This window comes from Silurus aristotelis, assembly GCF_946808225.1.
Source record: "Silurus aristotelis genome assembly, chromosome: 2".
In the NCBI taxonomy this organism is placed as follows: Eukaryota; Metazoa; Chordata; class Actinopteri; order Siluriformes; family Siluridae; genus Silurus; species Silurus aristotelis.
Window position 1 is genome coordinate 20,691,088 of NC_139575.1, and position 24,285 is coordinate 20,715,372.

The 24,285-nt window shown below is 34.8% G+C and overlaps 1 protein-coding gene and 1 long non-coding RNA gene across 4 annotated transcripts; one reads left to right on the forward strand and one right to left on the reverse strand.

The window, feature by feature from the left end:
- Positions 1–271: 271 nt before the first annotated feature.
- Positions 272–1,874, forward strand: LOC310737079. The gene is made up of 2 exons (XR_014536744.1): positions 272–541; positions 1,636–1,874. It is a non-coding gene; the product is annotated as an uncharacterized lncRNA (long non-coding RNA).
- Positions 1,875–2,746: 872 nt separating this feature from the next.
- On the reverse strand, positions 2,747–21,816 carry sycp1 (synaptonemal complex protein 1). Of its 3 annotated transcripts, none has more exons than XM_083561201.1 (34): positions 21,695–21,816; positions 21,007–21,133; positions 20,836–20,911; positions 20,661–20,704; positions 20,357–20,521; positions 19,857–19,924; positions 19,693–19,766; positions 19,527–19,585; positions 19,301–19,367; positions 19,113–19,186; positions 14,214–14,322; positions 14,020–14,114; positions 13,749–13,933; positions 13,569–13,636; positions 13,432–13,493; positions 13,233–13,349; positions 12,370–12,474; positions 11,905–12,008; positions 11,567–11,642; positions 11,390–11,460; positions 10,291–10,372; positions 10,118–10,180; positions 6,518–6,580; positions 6,183–6,299; positions 5,878–5,988; positions 5,628–5,720; positions 5,154–5,228; positions 5,000–5,074; positions 4,819–4,890; positions 4,619–4,723; positions 4,448–4,525; positions 4,271–4,378; positions 4,082–4,150; positions 2,747–3,213 (listed from the first exon to the last, which is right to left on the reverse strand). In XM_083561201.1, the coding sequence occupies exons 2-34, from the start codon at positions 21,130–21,132 to the stop codon at positions 3,073–3,075; spliced, it is 2,997 nt and encodes a 998-aa protein (XP_083417327.1). In that variant the 5' UTR covers position 21,133; positions 21,695–21,816; the 3' UTR covers positions 2,747–3,072. The 3 variants fall into 3 exon arrangements, with proteins under 3 accessions (XP_083417327.1, XP_083417326.1, XP_083417325.1); XM_083561200.1 differs by having other exon boundaries at positions 4,277–4,378; positions 6,497–6,580; XM_083561199.1 differs by having other exon boundaries at positions 6,497–6,580.
- Positions 21,817–24,285: the final 2,469 nt, after the last annotated feature.

A 24,285-nucleotide genomic window follows, 5' to 3' on the forward strand; every position in this document is an offset into this window, starting at 1 on the left:
TACTTGTGTGTGTGTGTGTGTGTGTGTGTGTGTGTGTGTGTGTGTGTGTGTGTGTGTGTGAGAAAATGTGTTGTACAGTATGTATTCCTGCCTTATGCTCATCATTCCCCTAATAAGTTTCATATCTACCGCATCAGGATAAAGCAGTCATAGCAGACGACTGAATGAATGTATGAAAAGGGAATGTTTTTTAAAATATACACATACATTTGGAGGTGATTTTTAATTAATAACAAATTGTGCTATACATGCAATAACAAAGCAAGACCTTTACTGAGAATCCACTATAAAAAAAAAACAGCACAGCACATACACACAAGGGTTAAACATGCTGTAGCTGGCTACCTGACCCGACAACTTGTTTCCTTAACAACTAAACCGTACAGGAAGGAGCATGGGAAGGCTACGCCCTCCTACATGCCTGTGAGACTCCATTCTTTAGGGAGTGGAAAATAAACAGAGCTCACCGAATGAGGAAAACAATACTCACTACTCACTATTTATGTTTTTTGTCTTTGGAATCATTCCCTCTTAAGGTTAGGTGAGTAAAAGAAAATTTACTGCTTTATGGTACTACAATCTATGTGACAATAAGAGTGAATAAGTATTTAATTTAGAGTCAAACATTACAACCATATTGCCATCCATACAAGTTTTTATCACTCATGGTTTACATGTTCTAGAAGGAAACAGGAAACCTTTTAGCTGGGAAGGAATATGACCATGTAAATACTTTAGCCAGACCAGATAGCAATCAAGAGGTAGAGCAAGATTTCATTCTAGTGCCATGTGAGGTTTAATAACTATTTCTGTAATGTAATAGAGTGATCTGAAGCGTCATTTATGCAACACTCATAAGATAAAAAAAAAATATAGAAAGCAGTTTATATATATATATATGTAACAAATTCTGATTAGCAGTTAAAAGGTCACATACTCGACATTTATTTAAACTGTTTAAACTTTTTTCAATAAATATAACACTCTAAAATGTATGAATGATTAATATCCGTTTAAAATATTGGAGATATTTATATAGAAATGTGCATTAATCCTAAATGAGTTCTTTTAATTAATTTAAAATGTATTTTCCTATTCAGCAATCGGATTTCAAGAGTCAATGCAAACAAGTTAGTGTTATTTATATCAGGCATATGCAAGTGTTTCTATTAACATTCTGGAAATTATCAGTTACAGGATAAAAGCCAATGTGGTTCAGTGCATTAAAAACGTTAGTAGTGGCCCTAAAGTATTTATCAAAATTTGTAATAAAAATACAATAATTTTGTTTCTAAATTAGGGATATAATAATAGCCAACACTAATTAAAACAATACTACAGTATTAATCCTTTGGGATGACTGTCACAGCACTCCTTCCCTAACATCAGTGCCTGGTGGCTTGCAGTCATGTTCCAAATCTAACTGAAAAGCCTTTTATAACATTGGAGATTAACAGCAATGGCTGACAAATGTGGAATGGGATCTTCGGCAGCAACAGATGGGTTTGATGTTCAGCCATCCATAAATATTTGACAGTATATGGTAGATTTATCAATAAAAATGTCCATACAGAAATAACTAACGTAACTTTAAAGCTTTAATAAAACTATACAATTCTTGTTACTTTTTTAAAGGGCACAAAGGACATCTGGAAAGCCATGGATCTGTGCAATAAATTGCCTTTATTGTGTTCCCTTTTCATTGTACTTTCCTTCACTCTACACATTTTTACCAGTCTAGCACCTGTACATAATGCAAAGGAAACAACCAGGCAGAGAATACCAAGAAAATACCAAAAAGATACAACACAACAGGCAAACAACTCATATAATTATTCAACTATTAATGCCAGCATAAACAGTTCAAGTAACAGCTCAACAGTTCCAAACCAGCATAACAGTACAAACAGTACAGTCTACAACAGCACACAGCACAACTCACCGATGCCCAGCCCAACAGCAGAGATTACAACACATCAGATAAACGCATCTGCCACTAAAGCAAACTTTGCAACACAGTCTGCTTCTGATCCCACAAGAACAACAATCTCAACAACACTCGGCCTTCCAGTATCCACTGTGCATGGCAGTAATGAAAGCACATCCAAGTCCACTGCTACATTCTTTACCACAGAAATGGCTATTGGCAACAAAACAAACAATGAAACGGCAGGTAAAAGTATACACATACTATTACAAATGCAAATACTAATACACTATTAGGTTTTCATATTACATTTACACTTATGTATGTTCTCTGTTTACTTTAATTGTTTAATCAGGTGCTGGTCTAAATCACTCAGAAATGTCCCTGACCATTTTGTTTAGTGTAGTACTTGGTGTGATAGTTCTAATAATTCTGGGGCTATCTGTCTACAAAATGACCAGGAGCAAAGGGGCTCAGTATTCTCATCGTCCTCTTCACAATGAAGAAACAGGTAAGAGCAGCTTTCTTTACATTGAAGACTTCAGAAGACCATCAAATTGGTTGTGTTCTAATTTCAGTGGTATATTAACAATGTATTACATTTCATACATGAAATTGTAGGTGGGCAGTTCACGATAACAGATGATACCCTAGTAATTTCAGGAGGGCTCTATGATGGACCTCGGATCTACAACTCCACAGTAACAGCACTTAACGAAGACCCACCATTTACCTACACACCTTCTCAATTCAGACTGGAGTTTTTGCATGAGGATCATATTCCTGAAGCTTCCCCCTTCAAAACCACTGACCAAGAGCCCTAGCAAATTAGTCTTGTATGTTAACATTGAAAGTAAGTTTGAATATTTTAATTTCATAAAAAGAATAATAGGTGAAACAGATATACATAACTGTAACAAGAAATGCTACTTTTAGAAATGTAACATAACATTTAAATCTTATACAAAAGTGTGAACACACAAGCAAACAAATGTGGAATATTCTACCCGGAAAACATATTTCCCTTTATATCTAATACTTTATAAATAATATATAAATAAAATCGTATACTTTATAAATATTCTCAAATGGAAATGAACTGGAGAACCAAAAACCAAATTAAGTGGTTAAGTTAGTAAAAGTGGTTAAGCAAATATTTTTTCTGTAAATTTCTTCTTTTTCTTGTCTGAATTGGTAATGGTAGTCCAACCTGCATCCCGCATTCTCTTCATAGCTGCTAATTTTAATGCTGCTCCAGGAGACTTATAAACAGCAGAACCCTGTGCCTGTAAATAAACAACACTGTTACCTTGGTGCATTGTTCTGAGTTTTGTATGTTTACTGTCATTCTGATAAAGTATTAAATATTACAGTATAAATAAGATATGCTGAATGATTCAATATATAGCAGACATAACATTAAAACCACATAACATGTTATAATAAGATTGATTATCTTGTTACTATAGAATCTTTTTAGAGGTGGGATATATTAGTCATATAATAAGCAGTTAGTTTTCAAAGTTGGAAGCAGGATAAATCAGCAAGCATAAACATCTGAGCTGTGATGGTGTACATAGATGGGTCAGAACATCTCCAAAAGGTTTTATTTTATTTTTTGCTTGATTGTCACGCTTTGCAATGGTGCTCAAGGGACACCAATTCATGTGGGGAGAAAAGGTTAGCTTATCTTGTCCCAAAATACAGAACAGCTACTTTCATTCTGTCTATAGAAGAGAATTGCCAGACACACAGCACCTTATAGTGTGAACATGTGCATAAAAAACCCATAGAGCACTAAAAGAAGGTGGCCTTGTCTAATGAATTACATTTATTATGTGGATGGTCAGGAACGTGTGTGTCACATACCTGTGGAAAGATTGCAGCAGGATGCACAATGTGAAAAAGGCAAAATTACAAAGACTGTGTAATGTTCAGTGCAATGTTCTGTAAGGAAACCTTGAGTCTTGGCATTCACATGGCTGTTATTTTACATGTACATCTTATCTAAATAGGCTACAGACCATGTACCTCCCTTCACTAATGGCAGCAGCCACTTTATGCAAGATAATCTTAATGTTTCGGTGCTAAATACCACAACAAGGTTACCAAGGTTAAGGTTATAATGTAAAATTGTATATGTTTCATACATACCTTCTTGAATAAGCCTGGCCATACTGTTCCAGGTTCTTCTGCTTGCTTGTTAATCACTGTAGAGAAACTCTGCCGAAAGATATAAAAGATACAAATCGAAAGGATGTAAAACATTTACTGTGCTCTGTCCACTTTCCAAAATCAAGGTTTTTAATAGCAAAGGTAATTCTGCATTAGAGAATAATTTACCAGTACATCGTTTTGTTCGGAGCTATCGGACTTGGGATCTAGCTCCAGGGTGCTTTTCTTCCACGGCGCTGCTTTCTCTGTTGAAGGTGGTGTGCGTACTCTGAAAGACTATAACAGAGGTATTTCATTCACTCAATCCTGCTATTTGCTTCAGTCAAAAAGAGTAGATATGCTTACCCTTATTCGAGGTGTTGTTCCTGGTTTTGTTCCCAAAGACCAAGATGGTGTTTGAAGACAACTTTTCTCATCTAATTTCTGTTAATAATCAGAATAAATGTTGTTAAGAAATCACATCAGCTATACTAGATTAATCACCACAATCAATGTAAATTCTTAAAAATTGCTAACAAAAGGTGTTGCTGGGTCTCTCTTCTTTGAAAATGCAGGGGTTGATATTTTGATGGGAACATCTGGCATTTCAGACCCTTTCTCAGTTTTCGAAGGAGTCTGCAGCTGCAAATAATCAGTTAGTAATAAAAAAAAAAAAAAAAAAAAAAAAAAAAGATTTTCAGAGTATAATAAGAACATTGAATGATTGTAAATAATACCTTTGGAGTCTTGTCTTTTTCAAGGAACTTCATTTGCTTTTTTAAAGTTATAATTTCTTGTTCTAGACACTCCTTAAATAGGTAAAAAATAAACAAATACATTTGTAAATATATAAAGCTGATTAGACATGATTAAGAATTATACAGAATATCAATTATTCTACTGCACTTAAAGGTAAACCTCTTTCTTTTGGTAAATATCCCTCTGAGATGTCTGCAACTTAGTAAGTTCTTGCACGTGCTGCTGCAGATCTTCCTGTAATATCTCCAACACAGTTACAACTTTGTCTACAAAAATCTTTTAAATAAACAATAAAAACAATATCTAAACTTACCTTTTCAATATTTATTTCATCAAGTTGTTGTTTTAGTTGTACATTTTCAACTTGAAGATAGGACAGCTCCAGCTCCTAAAAAAGACAGATATTTCAAGTGCTGTACTGCCTTAAATAGACAGCAGATGGCGCTGATCTTATTTTCCCCACAGTATCCCAGGAGTGGAAACAGCAACAGTGAATACAGTCATGTTGATTAACTTGCTGTTATTATTTCTGACTCTCTGAACCCAACAAAATTATTAATTATTAAAATTATTATTGTGAAATATACAGAGAAAAGTAACTGAAATATGCTTTTACAGAATGATGTTCCTGACAAAATGCAAGATTTGTTCTTTCTCAAAACCTGGCCTGGCTTATATAAAGGAGAGTACATCTAAATATCACAGCAGTAGAGTAGACCAATATTTGCTATTTCACATTTGGGGTTATAATATTGGGTTGTATTTTTTAAAACCAATGAATAATTACCAATGAGGTTTTATTTGCATTAACTTCAACTACTCGCATTCTTTTCTCATTCAGTTCAGCATCCTTTTCTTCCACCATTTTGTCATACTCATGCTATTAAGGAAGTAAAGAAGAGATTTAGAGAAGTCACAAAACTTAATTTTAGGTGTTTACGTAAAAAAACCCTGAACATCTTAACAAACTAACTACAATGACTACTTAAAGATTGTTTATAAACATTAATTTTACCATCTTAATAAATCAAATTTACCTTATGCCTTTCCATCAAAGCAACCATGTCAGCTATCTTCTGCTGGAATTTGAGTTCAGTGTCTTCCTTGCCCTTTGTTGCTTCCAGCGATGTTTGCTTCCACTTCTGAACCTGTAATAAGCAAACCAGGTTTCTAAAACAGCAGCTTTTACAGAAAAAAAAACTGTGGATGCTTTTTTAATGCTTATAAACGATAGCCACCTTTGCTCAATACCAACAGAACCAGTATTTTTTGAGAAAAAATAAAAAGTGGTACTTGAATTTGAATAGGAAACTTATTGTGACTAAAAGGCAAAGAATCTCACCTCTATTTTAAGCTCAGCCTCAGATGCTGATTTGTTTTCCAGTTCAGAACATATTCTCTTGTACTCTTCTACATGGTGGTCTGTCATGTGTTGGAATTCTCCTTTTAATTTAGCTATCTTTTGTTATAAACATCAATGAAAACAGCATAAGTATTGATATACAAAAACTAAAGTGACTAATATTAAAAAACATATTTTAGAAATAAATTTTAAATAAAATGTAAAAACCCAACCTCGGTTCATGCTGAAAATAACACTTCCTTAGCTTAAAAACAACATTCTACAAACTATTCTGCAGTTTATACAATACACACTGTGTAGGAAATATTATGTACTTCTTTAAGATTTTCGTCCTGAGTCTTGGATTTGGCCTCCAATTTTGTTTTTAGATTTGTGATCTGAAAAGAAACACAGAAAAGAGGTTGAAAAGTAAAAGGTACAATTCCAAGCTTGATATGCAAACTCCAGGAGAAACTGAGGATGACTGTTCATTTTCTCTTTTTTGATTTGCTAAAAAAAAAAATGTTGCACTGCAAATTAATGTGCTCTAAGTTGTAGAATAAAAGTTAATTAGTTGAAAAATGACTGTTATTTACTGTATGTAAGGAGATTTCTATGGGGCCTACAGATCATAAGCAAATTTGTCTGGGGCTAAGAAGAAAGAATCAAGCACAAAAGGTGCCCTATAGAATTTTTAAGCAGATTGGAAAAGGTAGAATTGTGCAGTAACAATGTAATCATTCTTTACTTTTACGCTTATACTGCCACATTACTCAAGCACTAGTATTTACTGCACATATTTGCCATGAAGAGTCACATTTTTAATTATAAAAATACATTTATTTCAGAATTTCATAGTTTTACATTAAGAAATTATGTTAAACTGATAATAATTTGTTTAAATGCACAAAAAGTGCAAACAGATTAATGTGTATGCAACATTGGATTGTTCAACACAGTGTGTAGCAACCTATTTCATTTAGAATGTAAGTATATGCAATCCTGCTTTTTTTTTTCTTCTTTTTTAAATGTGACTGTTAGCTGCTAATATGACTGCAACAATCTGCTTAGACATTAATAAACTTGCAATGTAGCTGTGTCCAATTTCAAAAAAGTTGGGACAATGTGTAAAATGTAAATAAAAACAAAATGCAATTATTCGCATTCTCATAAACCCATATTTTATTTACAATACAGTGGAACCCAGTTATGTCACCGGCCTAGGGGACGCCAAAAAGCGTCAAGATAACCGATGATCGAGATAAACGAAAACCAATATGGCGGCAATATATATTAACGTGCTTGAAATTTCTTTATGTACATGATGTGCGTTATTAAATGAGAATGTGCATGCACGTGTTGCCGTTGCCGCGAGTTGATTGATTGGTCATGCGGATCGAGATAACCTGTAATGCGGATAAGGAGGCGGAACCCGAAGTAAAGGCAAACAAAGTTTATTGAGAATACTTGGGAGATAATCCAGCAATACTTGTAGCGAAGCATGATATCCAGTGGTGCACGAAGTTCTGTTAAAGCAGAGACAGTTCGTGTAGAAAATCCACGGATCCACGCTATGGAAAGCGCAGCGCTGGGCAGCAACGGATAAACGTGGTGCAGACAGCGTGAACATGGAAAACAGCAGGATCGGGGTAATCCGGGGTGCCGTTGAGAGAATGCGGAGTCTGAGAAGAAGGGTACGTAGCGGGATATGTATACACGATTACACAGACCGCCATGAACCAACACATACGATCATGCACAAACAATAACAGACCGCGAGTGTGTGGAGGTGAGAGGCTTAAACAGGAGATGGGATGAGTGGGTGAATAAGAGTCAGGTGTGACTGCGATCAGCATGACTGCGACGAGCTCCGTGCGGGAGATGCCGGGAATGCCGCTGCCGAAGGGGGCGTGGCAGGGGGATTCCTGACATAACCGACGTTAAGTGGCAAATTTGCCCTCCTTGTGCTCGAGATATCAGGGTTCGGCGACATAAAAAAAAAATCGACATAACTGATTAAAAAATGCTAAGACAAAGCGAGAATTTGGCAGTACCACTTCAAAAAGGTAGACTTAATAGGGTTGGCGAGTTAACCGAGGTCGAGATAAGTGGGTTCCACTGTATATACACCATTTTAAGAAAATAATAAAGTCATTTTAAATTTGATGGTGGGAACAGTCTCAAAAAGGTTGGGATGGGGCCATATTTACTACTGTGTACAGTAGTATCATGTTTTCTGTCTGTCCAGTTGCTGAAGTTTTGGAAGAGGAATGTTGATCCATATGTGTCCGGTACAGGATTCTAGGTGCTCAACAGTTCTGGTTGTCCTTTGTTGTATATTTTTGCCAAATGTTTTCAAATGACATCAGGCATCCAGACACTTCTAATACAAAGTCGTTTATTAACCTGAACCCTATTGATATATACAAATATGCAAGGCCCTTCATGAAATGCTTCTGGATGGAAGTATTTGTTGCTCTAAAACCTGTATACACACTTTTCAGCATTGATAATTATAAAAATATTGCAACCTGTCTATTCCACAGGCACTAATGCACTCCCATACCATCAGTAATGCAGCTTTTTGAACTGAGCCCTGATAACAAGCCAGATGATCCCCCTCCCCTTTAGTCCCAAAGACATGGTGTTAAATAAGCTTTGACCCAGAGAGGATGGCAGCGTTTCTGGATCATGTTCACACATGCCTACTTCTTTGTATAATAGAGGTACTAGCTGTATTTGTGGATGACCTGGCAAACTGTGTTCACAGACAATGATTTCTGGAGGTGTTAATGAGCATATGCAGTTATTTTTATTTACATTTTACAGTGTCCCAACCTTTTTGTAAGTGTATACAGTTATAACAGCAAAAAATTAATCTAAAGATCACGTATCTAAAGTCACATAGCAAAGATAAAAGTACTGGTTAAATAGAAAATAGATGCTCTGCTCTTATCTCACAGCTAGAACATGTAAAATGACAATTCGTTTTTTATTTAAATCCAAAAATAAATAAATACCTTACACCTTCACCAAAATAATCACCCCGTTTTTTTTCTTGTTTTGGTGTCCATTTTTGTTTTTGCCTGTCAATATGTTTTATGTATAGACTTGACAACTTTTGACTTGATTTGTTGTATGACATTTGCATTAGTAATATCACTGTGGCTGTACTGTTGGGCCAGAACTGGGATAAAACTTGTCTGAATAAGCCATATACCAGCTCGGAGACATCAAATACCATTACTGCTCAACATCAGGCACAAGATTGATGGGGCTAAAACTTTTTTCTGCTGAACTAGAAGAAGATTGATGGCAGTCAGCTGATTAATACTGTGAAGTTTGCATCATAACCCAATTGAGAAGTTGATGAGCAAGAGCGCTTATGGCAGCCAGCTATTGAGTAATGAAGGTATTAAGCAGGTTCCGCATATTTTCTATTTCAAACCGTGTTTTATCAAGAGTTATTTGAGCTCTCTGCTTGCCTGATCTTTTTATCCACTGGGGAGAGTAGTATGTTAACACTACACAGTTTGTGTTAATTTTTTTCAATGTGTTAAAAAAAAAAAAAAAAACTTATGTAAAATATTTATTTTTTTACAGGCTAGTTTGAGTAGCTGTATCCTAAATTGTATATCATATCATGAGATTAATATTTATGCTCAAGGAAGAGCAGACATTACTAGTTAAGAAATCACATTAAAAATCTTGTTCACAAGTTGCCTTCGATATCACTATTCTTATAGAGATGTCAATATTTCAAATATCAAAATTATGCATTCTTTAAAAGTTATTTAAGACTGGTCAATCACTATTGATGTAAACTATTGGACAATATTAAATAAAGTGTTTTTATCCATTATAAGTATGATTAAATCATTCACTCTCTTCTTCGGACAAATAAAAAGTTTGCTAAAAACATCTGATCATTTCACCTTTACTTCCAGTGCTTTGACTTGTCTTTCTTTCTTCATTAGCTTATTCTGTGAGCTTTTCTTCTGAGGATATTTAGAGAAAGGACTGTTAAGTGTATGCAGCTATAATGTCACTCATCATAGGAAAGAAAATTCTATTCCATATGAATGATAGTCAGTTCAGTTAAACTTACAGATTTTTGTAACAGCTCCTGGATATTCTCATTCTCTTGACGTTGCTCTTCAATTTTTGCATTTACTACTTCCAACTGCTTTCTGTATAGCATTAAAATAAGAAAGCAATACTGTAAAAATGCAATGTGATATGTTGATATCTCTGGCATAACAATTTTAGCTTTAAATGTCCTAATGTTGGAAGAACTACATAAATTAGAAGATCTGCCTCCACAGGCAAGTAATTAACTCTGTACAGCTCACAGGTACATGCTATTTCTCTGTATGAATGGCATAGCCAGAACTAAAGTTTTATTATAAGATTTCATGATATCAACTAATAGGAAAGAAAGAAGACAGTAATTTCTAAAATGTCATCTTTACCAGCATGGGGTAATTTATTTTAGGTTAGACTTTTGTCTATATGCAAGGCATCTGCACTTTTGCCTTTCACTGTTTTGCAATGCTGCTAAAAGCTTTTCTTTTTACTCATGCCCGCTGCCAACTCCTGCCAACTCCTGTTCATTTGTTTCTTCTATTCTAGAGAGCTGAGCAGTTGATCTTTCTGCCTATTTCTATTCCTGCCACAACGGTGCACCAAAGGTTAGCTTACCAACAGTGTTCACTTCATGCTGCAATGAATATAAGAATTCATAAAATGCTGCTTTATGCTGCCAGACATTTATCATGCATATGTTATAAAGACACTGTCAACTGTAGAAACAAAATATGGGTAAAGTACTCCTCTGGCAGTGCAAATTTAACACCACCAAAATGAGAAAGAATCAACTTGTTAAAACCCTTTATAAGAAAAAATAGGAAGAGGATGAATTAAAGGGACATTTTATAATCATAATACATCATATGTGGCTTCATGGTTGTGAAATGACAATAATAATAATAATTTTTTTATTAGAAGTATTATGATATATTTTTTTAAAAAGCAATACACCTTGAAACAGATAATCTAATGTGTACTGAAACTTAAAAATGTCATTTTACATATAGTGTCGTATAAAAAGTCTTTAAATATGAGTTATAATTTTGTCATGTTAAACATTTATGTAGTTAATGTAGCGAACATTTAACTTTTATAACATAAAAGTTGTGTAATCTTACTGTAACTGTTGTTTTTCCACCTCAAATTGTCCTATTTCCATTTTAATTTTTTCCACAGTTTCTGTAACTTCCTGGATATGATCATTACAAATGTTATGTGTTAATTGAATGTATTAATTCTAATGTAATAATAAAAAAATCACTAGTCTTAAATGAACAATTGTACAGTTCACAAACCTTTGGATCATGGTCTGCTTGTACAATGTTCTTTTGAAGCTGATTAAATCTCTCCAGTAGATCATCATATATATCCCTACATAGACATATGTCCAAGACACAAAAACATGATTTTTAAAGGGCTTCAAAAAGAAGAAGGCACAAAGAGATATTTAGCTACAAAAAAGAGCATATTCCCAGTACTCTCATATTAAATGTAAATTGTGAATATATATATTTTTTAATAACTTTTTTTTAGATTAATAATATCACATATGGACAATTAATGTTCCAGCATTATTAATATTTTTTTTTGTAGTCGTGACATGTTTGTACCCCGGCACTTTTACTTTGCTTACTTGTATTTATTTATATCCTTTTGCAATCTTTCAATTTTATTAGATGATTCACTCTCTTTCTTCAGTGCTTCTGATAACTGCCCCTCAATCTCATGCAGTTTGACCTGAGTAAAAGCCAACAGAGTACAGTTAACAACGAATTTTCTTTGAAGATTGGATTTCTATGTACTGCCAATTTTAAGCTTAATTATGAAGTCTAAAATTCTAAATAAATAGCTGTACATAAATTATTATATGGTGGGATTAAAGCGGAATAATGTGACAGATTTTCTATGTGAATAGTGATTTCTTGTTTTTGTTTGTGATTTGTGCAACCTATTGCAATAGTGTGCCACCCTTTTCAACAATTTTTGACACAATCCAGTTTAGCTTAGTGAAATCAGTTTGAAATGTGACTCCCACTAAGATGATGATGCTGTTGATATGTCTAAAATCTATTCAAGACTAGGCTTTAAACAGTTTTACCTCTTTCAGAAGAAAATGGTCCTTCAAAACAGTTTGCTCGTTTCTTGTGTCTTCCAAGGTAGCCACCATTTTGTTGTTTTCAACTTCAGCAATCTGCAGTTTTTCCTGTTGGGACAAACATTATTTACTGCATTGTTTCAACCATTTAAATTGTATTTAAATGAATCAGCTCAAATCATTTCTCAGGAATTTATGCTGATTATAAAATTATGAACACTTTAAAACCTTTAAGCCTGTATTGAGGGTTAATGCTAACATTATTAACAAGATAATCATAAAACATGAAAACTACAGTGTATGTCGATGGAATAGTGCAGCTTGATGCAAACAGCCTAAATGATAAATATAAGAGCACGGGGTTAACAGATAGAGGCTTACATTTAAAAATGTCCACTGTATAAAGCCATCTCAAAAATATACATTTGATTAACTGACATTTTTGTAATCAGAAGAATAAAAAATACCTAATGTAATAGGCAGACATTTAGATTAATAACATGGATGATCATCATTACATAGATGAATAAATGCTAAAGATATTTTACATGCACCCATAACCAATTCAAATATCTCCCACTTAGTTCCAGTCAGAGTTTACTTTGTAGTAGACAGTCTAAATAATTACATGATTATGTCCATTTGCATGCTTTGAAGGTGTTAGAAGACACACTGTCAAAATAAATGTCTACCATGTTATTTACATCAGTTTTTCTTTCAAAAGTGTGTAATGCAGTATTATGTGAGTTGCTGTTTTCTTTTTCTCCATTATTAGGGGTCAAAAAACTTTTTTGCAGCTAAACCATAGACATTGGCATGTCTGCAATTAGCATGATAGAGATATTCATACTAATGTAAGCATTTACCTTCAATTTGTTTATTTGTGCTTGATTTTCTACATGTTCTGAAGTCAGCTGAAGAATGTGTCCCTCATCTGCTTTTATCTTGTCCTTCAAGGACTGAAAGGCCTTTTCCTTTGTCTCCTTTAATGTAAGTTAGTGCATACATAATCAGTATAGTGAAGCTTATTGAAAAAATTAATTTCTATGTGAGAATATGACATACCATTTCAAATTTCAGAGCTTGTATCTGCCGGTCACACTCCACTTTCACTTCTCTTATTGCTCCTGTGGTGTTATTTGATTTAGCAAGGAAAGTGTCAGAAAGACTTTTAGCTTGTTATATATGTAATATGTACATACCCAATTCTTTGCTTTTGGTGGAGAGCTCCTGAGATACTGAGTTCAGCCCTGATTCAAGTTCTCGAACCCTGTGAAAAAAACATTCAATAAAAGAACATTAAAACAGACAAACTGCTTTTCTGCACCATAAAATGTTTTTGCATTACCTTTATTGAGTAAACTGGGCATCTGTCAGCTTACCTACTTTTCTCCAATTTTAAAGAGGACTGTAAGGAATCTGCTGTCTCTTGTATCTCTCCAATTTGATGTGCCAGTTGCTCTTTTATAGTATTTATTTCTTTAATATTTATGTCTTTCTCCAAAAGGTTCTTTACATACAACTCTTTGGTTTGTTCAAGTGTGTTAACTAATGTTTTTTGGTTTTCCTAGAGAAATCAAATAGCGTATCAAGCATTTACACTCTAACCAATTCTTTGAATCATATTAAAAATGTATGAACACAAGCACAAACCTCACTCTCCTGCCTGAGCTGTTCTTCTCTGTGTAGATTTTCTTGCAGTTTAGCATTTTCTTGTTTATATTTGTGAAGTAATTCAAGATGCTGGCCTATATTTATGGAATCACAATAATAATACAAAATTAATAAACATCTTTTAAACTTCCAGAAAATTATAATGATTAATATTTAAGTTTTGTCAACCATACTTTCAGAATCCTGGAGTTGACTGATGTTTTTCTGAGTTTCTTGTAGTTTGACTACTGTTTCTGTAAGTTGACTTTCAGTTTTTCTCAGTGTTTCTTCAAGCTGGGAAACCTTAATAAACAAACACACAAATAAACTGTAATCGATGTGTCGGCAAAAAAAGTTTTTTCACAAGCAAAAAGTATGCCACATTTTACAGTGAAACATTGATGGACAGATTTTAACCAGCATGAGTATTTTTTTGCTGAATTTACACTTTAGCATGTGTTTGTATATGTATAGATTAAAAAGATAATTTTCAGTTAATGTGAGTGACTTTGTGATTGTGATCTCAAAACATTTGTTTCAAATACATAGAAAAAAAAAAAAGATCAAATTCACATAAAACACATTTCTGATCTAGAACACAAGTTAAATCATAACGCATGGCAAGTCTAGCACTGCTTGTTTAGTGTAACAGCACTGACTGTTTGATTTAATAGAATGATTTCACCTTGACATAGAACATACATTTCCCTAAGTCTGAAAATTTTAGAATGAGCATCTCTAATGGAGAATAGAAAATTGCACAAAAAGGTATCTATAAACATACAAATCCTGTGTGCTCATTGTAGATCTCAATCTAAGACTCCTACATTGTATTGCACAGAAATGAGCGTAACTTCATTTGGACTGCATCTTATTGTTATGAGGATTTGCTGTGTACTGCAATGATATTTTTAAGCTGGTGGCCAAACAAACGTGGGTGGATTCCTGATGAATAAATTTTTGCAAAGGTTTGTGACGGTGGCAAATTAACAGGATTATTATGGCATAGATATAGGAAACAATTATTGTAAGAGTTTTTCCCTGTGAAAACATATTGCATGTTTTCCTACTTTGATGTGTCAGTAATTCTTATACCCAAATGCTAGTGGGCGGTATGATGGCTTATCTGTGAGGATGCATGAGAACAGAATGTGCTACACATAATCCACAATGAATATGATGCGACACAAGGAAAAAATAGAAAACATGATTTTTTTCCTGCAGTTTACACATTGCTTGAGTGCGAACAACGAATGCTATACAACACTGCACGTCCATTGAGAATTACTGCTTTTTATATTTCAGTGATTTTTCACGTCAACTGATGCCCACGGGTGCTGTCATCTGTGTATATTCATGGAATTAAAACACTGGCAAAATGTAATATTGATGGAAAATCTATCAACTTTATATGCCAAATAAAAAAAACTTGTTGTTTGGCAGCACTGAAGGCTGTTAAATTTAAATGATCTTACATATTCACTTTTAATGATGGATGGATGGATGGATGGATGGATGGATGCTCAAGCTGATAGAACTACATGTGTATGTGAATTTTAACCACCCAAAAAACAAATATATTATCTGTAATTCTCTTAACAGATTGTCATAACAGTTCTCATTCAAAAATAGGAAAAATACACCTGCTATTAGAGCTGCAAAAACTACCGCTAAAGAAATTATTGGCCAACAAATGCCTTTATCGATTAGTTGGGCTAGTGAAGTTACAAGTTAACTTGATGGTAAGATAACACAGCCACTTAGGAAAATGGCAGACAGTACGGGGTCAACTGGCAGCAGGAAAAAGGGTGCGTAGAAGCATTTAATATAAAAAGCAACAAAGAAAACTGCCTGGAAGTTATGCAAAGCGGAGCTTGTGTGGCATGGAAGTACCACAATGGTGCACAAGCATGCAAGAAGAAAACACTGGTGTCAGGGATGAAGGCAAAACATCAGCAAAAACTGTATAATCCTTATGTTAAATGGTGTAGTTTATTGAAGTGCTATTGTGTAAACTGGGAGAGTCACACTGGATCTTTTCTGGCGTAACTCGCAAGCATCAGGTTGCACAATCACCTCGCTCCTTGTCCAGAAGATGATCATTAACACCCTGCACATGGAGGGAAAGAAACAAAAGGTCATCGCTAAAGAAGCTGGCTGTTCACAGAGTGCTGTATCCATGCACATTAATGGAAAGTTGAATGGAAGGAAAAGGGTGGTAGAAAAAGGTGAAAAAGCCCATTCAAGAATTTTGGGAGATTCACAAAGACTGGACTGCAGCTGGAGTCAGTGCTTCAAGAGCCTCCACGCACAGACTACAACTGGCACATTCCTTGGGTCAAGCCACTCCTTTGCCAGAGACAATGTCAAAGGTGTCTTACCTGGGCAAAGGACAAAAAGTACTGGACTGTTGCTCAGTGGGCCAAAGTCATCTTTTTAGATGAAGGGAAATATTTTTTATTTTGAAATTAAGGTCCCAGAGTCTGGAAGAAGAGAGGAGAGGCACAGAATCCAAGTTGCTTGAGGTCCAGTGTAAAGTTTGCACAGTCAGTGGTGGTTTTGGAAATCATGTCATCTGCAGGTGTTTTATCAAGTCCAAGGTCAGCACAGAGATCCACCAGGAAGGTTTAGAAACTTCATGCTTCCCTCTGCTGACCAACTTTATGGAAATGCTGATTTAATTTTCCATCAGGATTTGTCACCTTCCCACACTGCCAAAAGCACCAAAAGTTGGTTAAATGACCATGGTGTTGGTGTGCTTGACTGGCCAGCAAACTCACCAGACCTGAACCCCAGAGAGGATCTATGGGGTATTGTCAAGAGGAAAGTGCGAAGCAAGATGCAAATGAGCTGAAGGCCACTGTCAAAGAACAGGTCAAAGAACATAAGCAGTGCCACAGACTGATCACCTCCATGCCATGCCGAATTGAGGCAGTAATTAAAGCAAAAGGAGCCCCTACCAAGTATTGAGTACATATACAGTAAATGAACAGAAGTATACAGTACTTTCCAGAAGGCCAAGGTGGGAGAGCTGACAGTACTGGGAAAGGAAAACCACTCAGGACAGGACCAGTTCTGAACGAAATAGTTTATTTATTGAGTGATCAGTGCTAAAGTCACAAACTCGCAGGCACACACACCCCCTGGCACACCCTCTCGCTAATCTTTATACGCTCCCCCTGATCACTGCAAGAGAGAGAACATTCATTAGTCACAATTCCCCTCAGGTGTGTCATTCCCACGCCTTCCTGCTCCCGGCCTCGCCCTCCATTCACAAACCGGCGCTCAGCCATGCCCCTGCTGCCACAGCAAACAATACACTAAACAGTTTTTTTTAATTAGTCTTATGAAGTATTCAAATTTTTTGAGATGTGTTTGGATTTAATTATCTGATTATGTGTGTGACACCATGAGTCTTCAATATTGAACTTTTTCAAAATATTCTAATTTTCTGCGATACTGAATTTTGGGTTTTCATTAGCTGTATGCCATAATCATCAAAATTAAACAAAATAAACACTTGAAATATATCAGTCTGAGTGTGATGAATCTATATAATATACGAGTTTAACTTTTTGTATTAAATTACTAAAATAAATAAATGATATTCTAATTTATTGAGATGCACCTGAACAACAAACAGCAAAACTGAACAATGAACACATTATGACATTGGCCTGATTGTTCAGTGTCAAACAGGGTGGTTTGGGTATTTTATAACTGCTGATCTACTGGGATTTTCACACACAAAAGTCTCTAGAGTTTACTTGGAATAATGCAAAAAAATATAATAAAAAAAAAAAATAATTCTGCAATTTGAAATATATCATCTATAAAATCTTACATATCTTATCAAATCCAAATGCCACAATTATTTACAATACCTAAAATTATAATCAACAAAATAAAAAAAAAGCATAAATCTAATTATTTTTCATGTTGACTTGGAGGTCCAGAGCTTTAACCTGACTGATATTGTGTCATAAAAAAAAGATAGCATTTGGGGCTCTGAAGTCTCTAAATCTAAGATTATATATTACCTCGATACCAACAAACCATTTGTATATCAACATTGCAGCATTACAGAAAAAAATACGGCAAAACCTTAGGAAATACATTAAAAAAAACATTAAAAACATTAGGAAATGTTAATTTTCAACCATCTTTACCCTTTTTCTCTTCTTCACTTCTCTTGTCAGACAACATATATGAGATATCTGCTTTCGATGGTAGCAAAGTCCTCCTTTATTCTCTTGTGCTAAGGGCATTGTTTTTATTGAAATGCTAGACAAGTCTTTATAACCAGCCATCAGTAGTCTTGATATCTAAGAATGTACTGAAATCTATTGAAACCCTTTTCTGAAAATCCTAGTGAGTACCATAATAAAATGCTTTTCGAGCAATAGCAATAAAAATGCACTGAATTCAGGATTTCTGCAGCCAGTCATGTCACCAACAAAATTAGTCAATTACCCACGCAGTATTAATAATCTTGTATTTTTGTGACTGGCGTGTGCTCCAAGGTATTATAAAAGGGGCTCCCTTGTCCCAAAACAGACTTAAGGTACATACCACTGCGTAAGTAAGCTTTCCTCCTCGTTGTTTAGAGGCATCATCAACCTGGATGTACTGTAACTACAAACTTGTAAAAGCTTTTGAACACTTGATATTGGCCCTGAAGTGGTCTTTAAACACTTTTAAAATTAGTCCTTCACTCGTTCCTTCTAACACTGTGGCATACATTATCCAGCACATTCTCACTGCCCCTGGTAATTTAGGATGAGTAAAAAAAAATACTGCTACAATTTCCTTATGTCCAGTGCTTCCATAGTCAGAATGTTCCAAGGAATGACTATTGTATTCCTAATAGTATTAATTTTTTTATTTTTATTCTTTTACAAATACTCCATCATACATTACTCTGTAAAAGGTCTTGGCATAAATGAACAAACAACAAAAATCTGGGGTCAGGAGAACAATATTACATAACTTTTTTTTTAACTAAACTCAAAGATATGTCTAGGATTGCTGGTATAAAATTAAAAGTTGAATTTAGTTTTTGCCTCCCTCTTCATAGTAAAATTACAGCTTACCTTCTTCTCTTTTGTGTGATACTCATTGTTAAATCTCACTTTAAGGTCCTCAAACTGTTTAAGGCCTTCCTTAGCTATGTGATATATGCAAACAGGCATAGAAACAATTAATACATTGTAAATATATAATATCTAATCCACAGGGCATGTCCATACTGTACATTGTTTCAGACATTTTTCTAGTTTACCTTTTAACATTTCTAGCTGATCAGCTTCTGCTTGCAGCCGGAGATTTTCAAATGCAACAACCATCCTCTGAAATGAGAAAGACAAGATAATTAAAACATTTAGATAGCTATATCTAAAAAGATATATATGAATGGAAAATGGTGAAACTAACTGATATTTTCACTGCATGCCAATCTGACAACTACAAGTTATATCATTTTTAAAGCATGTTGAACATGACATTACCTGAATGTTTTCATGGTTTTGCAAGAAGAGACCATGAGTTTCTTCTCTTTCTGCTTCAACTTAAAATGTAGATTACATGTATTGTGTTAACATGAAAACGTCAAATTTAATACATATTAAGCAAGGTCACCTAATGTGTGTGTCAGGCTTTTACACCATCACTTACAAAGGCTCATTTTCTCAGTAGACCTTTCAAAAGTGTCCTTCAGAATATTGCACAAACTTCTTGTTGCATTGCTTCTGCAAAGTTTAAAATGTATTGAATTGCTAATGGCTTTAATAAATAAATAAATATGAAATGTTCTTAGTTGAAATACATGTTATACATACTTATTCCTAATATCTTCATTTTCATTTAGTTGTTCATCTAATTTCATGCTCAGGCTCTCATTTTCAAACTGCAACATAAACATCAGTTAATTGAAATACAAGTCACTAATCCTCTTTTTATAAGGTTATGATCAAACTGCAGGCCAAACAAGGGACGACCTGATTTGTAAGTAACCAAAAACGAGTTTTCTTTTTCTGACATTTACTTGCATATATGCATTAACTGACATAATAAAGCAGGTGATTGTGATAGAGGTCAGTCTTGTATGAGTAATAGTAGAAAATTAAATACTAAAAACTGCATTTGTACGTGTCCTTAATTCTCATTTCCAGACTTCCAGACACAGAAACACACAAAAATGTGGTTTGAATCAAATCAGAAGCCAGATTTTCGAAATTTTTTCATTTAGACTAAAGAAACTCTATTTTCAATCAAGCAAAATAGGAAAATAAATAAAGAAATAAAGATTCTGAACTACTCTTATCATTGTCAAACTTACCTGAAGTTCTTGAATGGCTTTGCGTTGTGTCTCAATTGTTTTTCGATTCTCCTGAAGCTTTCTGTCTTTTTGTGATATATCATAGTCCATTTTTAATTTCCAAGCTTTTATTTTTTCAGCCTCTTCAAACAATTTAGAATACACCTGACTGGATCTTAATGGTGGCTGGTAAAATATACAGTAATAGTAAAGAGCAATAAAATCAAATAATAATAGTAAAATCGAATAAAACAGAAAATAGTAATTCAATTAATACTTACACTTCATATCACACCATAAACACAAACACGATGAATTCACTTACCTCTTCTTTGTCTATTGGCATTACAGCAATCCTCTTTGTGACCTCTTTAAAATAGCAAACTTAAAATATTATACCAAAAACCATTTGGCACATATGGTATAAACAAATAATTTTTTACTGGTATTTTTTTATGTATATACTCTCTACATGGAAAGCACCTTTGCACATTTTTTACCTGCACTTGGAGACTCTGTAGGCAACACCATCTTGATATTTGAATTTGTCTCGTTTTCAAAATATTTATTGAAACTCTAAACAATAGGCACACATAAGCGAGGTAATATATATTTACAGACTGTAAAACAGATGAACATTCCACAATTATTCCAGATGAATATCCACCAACCTGAACTTGTGCCATAAAGCTGCGGTTTTCTTCACACAGTCCAGGATCCTGAGGTTTTACGGCTGATACCTGACCAAGCCTGGTTCTTGGAGGTACTAGAAGTTTGAAGTTAAATGCTTTTTCCATTCTGTAACATAATGAAAGAGGATTAGGTAACTGTGTCTATAGCTAAAATCCTTTCTATATACATTTGCTGTGCCATTTTTGCAAGTAATACCGTGTCCTTATTGTTTGAATTACTAATACTGGCAAGGAATTTGACAAATTGTATTTACTATAATTTAAAATATGACAGAAGCTCCTATTTTAAGATTTAAATCGGTATGGAAATGTAGACACTGCATGTTTACTGGTTTAGTCAGGGGACGGGGATATGAGGGGAATCATAAGTTAATAGCGGCGCAAAATTAGCGAGATATTTTAAACTATTCAGTTAATAATTCGACTCATTCGACTTGTTTCTTAGCGGGAAAATATATGTTAGCATATTTACGTCTGAAGTGGATATTAAATATAACATATGGTGTCTTTAAGTAAGTTTTCGGCTAGTGACGAAGCAGGTAGTATTTGCCAATGTCGACAGTATATTTATAGTCATTTCATTGATAAATAATAATTTCAATATACATTAGAGTATTTAAACGAACTAGCAGTCCTTTTTTTTTTTTTTAAGAAAGTGTTAAATTACCTTTTAAAGCACGTTTTGTCCGACTTATTTGCTTAAACTATTTGTGAGTCTTATCTCTGTGGGAGCAGTGAGGTTCCTAACGATTTTCTAACGAACCATATGTTTTCGATGCGCGCGCGAGCTTAAACATCTCGCGTGGCAATTGTAAACGAATTCAAATCGAGCGCGTGCAAAGTTACTGCACGCTGATAGGGTTGCCAATTGTGTAAAAAGCACTCAAGTGGGGATTAAGGCATTACGGAAGCGCATTGCATTCACGAAAAAAAAAAAATTCACAGCCAGGATCTCATAATTATAGGATACTAAGTCATAATTATGAGATCCTTATCTTACGTCTCCATTGTTGCGCAATGGGGCGCTTCCGAGCAAAAACTGCAGTAACGTCAGATCCGGTGTTATGCGCTAAAACGCTCCCCTGCCACAGACTGCCCCAACTTATCTCATAATTATGAGATACTAAGTCGTAAGAGATACTTACTTATGAGATACTAAGTCGTAATTATGAGATAAGGATCTCATAATTACGAGATACTAAGTCATAATTATGAGATACTAAGTCATAATTATGTGATACGGATCTCATAATTATGAGATAATAAGTCATAATTATGAGATCCTTGTCTCATAATTATGAGATACTCAGTCTTAATTATGAGATACTTAGTCATAATTATGAGATACTAAGTCATAATTATGTGATACGGATCTCATAATTATGAGATCCTTGTCTCATAATTATGAGATACTAAGTCTTAATTATGAGATACTAAGTCATAATTATGACTTAGTAATTCAGAATTATGACTTACTAAGTCATAATTATGAGATAAGGATCTCATAATTATGACTTAGTATCTCATAATTATGAGATCCTGGCTGTGAATTGTTGTACAGATAATTCACACAGTGTTTGTGTGTGTGTGTGTGTGTGTGTGTGTGTGTGTGTGTGTGTGTGTGTGTGTGTGTGTGTGTGTGTGTGTGTGTGTGTTGGCTTTGCGGATGCAGTGTGTGGTGTAAATGTCCATGATAGAGGGGAGAGAGACTCTGATGATCTTCTCAGCTGTCCTCACTATCCTCTGTAGGGTCCTGTGTCCGAGACAGTGCAGTTTCCAAACCAGGCAGTGATGCAGCTGCTCAAGATGTTCTCAATGGTCCCTCTGTAGAACGTGGTCAGGATGGGGGGAGGGAGATGGGCTTGATGAAGAAGAACATATGTGCCATTCTGTGTGCTGTGTGATTCTTCCCTGATCAGATCCCTGATCTCACAAAAGTGATTAAACCTCTTTACATTTCAGCAACCATTTTAGTATATCTTCTATACAATACTATTGAAACTTATATATATTTTTGCAGTGGTGGGCTGTCAGGGCCAGCAAGCCCTTCTCTGCTGGCCTAAACACTATCAGAAGCACTGAGCTACATTTACAACCCACATTCTATTATTTGTTTACTGAAATTGTATTACTTCATTCCCAACAGTCTATTCTCTTCATTTTGTACAATTTCTCTTGGCTGCACTGCTTCCAGTACGTGCATGTAGATGTTAGATTTTTTTGTCCAATCAGATTTTAGCCTCTTTGTGCTGCCAAGTCAATCTAATCTGCCCAGGGCCTTCAGATTCAGTAGTGCTGGCCGTTGTATTTTAGACTATAAAAGCAATGGGTCTGTTTTTTTAACCAATCAGATTTCAAATTCGCCTCAAAGGGCCAGCCAGCCCATTTTTACGTCCTCTGATTGGTTAAGTGCTCTGAACACATTAATACATCTTAATTAGACTTTTTTTTATGCCCACAATGGCTGACAGAGGAAGAGAAATTGATTTGGTCTCAGACATTCTTAAAAATAAATTTTCAAGAAAAGCTAGACATCATGAGAAGTGGTCGACCAACCCCGAAGCTAGCTAGCTTGTCTCAGCCCGGGAAATGGTTTGTTCGCCACTTCCAGACCAGTGAATATGAGCAGTACCACTGGCTTAGAGAAATTATAGCTTCCATTGTTATGCTGATGATACTCAGCTATATATCTCATCTAAACCAGGCGATACAGCTCAATTAGCTCGAAAAACTGAGTGTGTTAAGGAAATAAAAGATTGGATGACCCATAACTTTCTACTTTTAAATTCTGATAAGACTGAGATTTTGCTCATCGGCCCAAAAACTAGTATACAGAAGCTCCAGCATCTCAACCTGCATTTAGACGTATGTTCTGTAACCACTAGTTCAACGGTAAAAGACCTGGGAGTTATTTTAGACAGCAACTTGTCTTTCAAATATCATTTCAACCAAGTTACAAAAACAGCCTTCTTTCACCTTAGAAATATTTCAAAGTTAAGAAAAATGTTATCTATATCCGATGCAGAGAAGCTCGTCCATGCGTTCATGACCTCCAGAATAGACTATTGTAATACAATACTAGGTGGATGTCCTGCATCATTAATAAACAAGCTTCAGTTAGTTCAGAATGCAGCAGCCAGAGTTCTCACAAGGTCAAAAAAATATGATCATATAACCCCAATCTTATCATCCCTACATTGGCTTCCTGTTAAGTTTCGAATAGACTACAAACTATTACTTCTCACTTATAAAGCATTA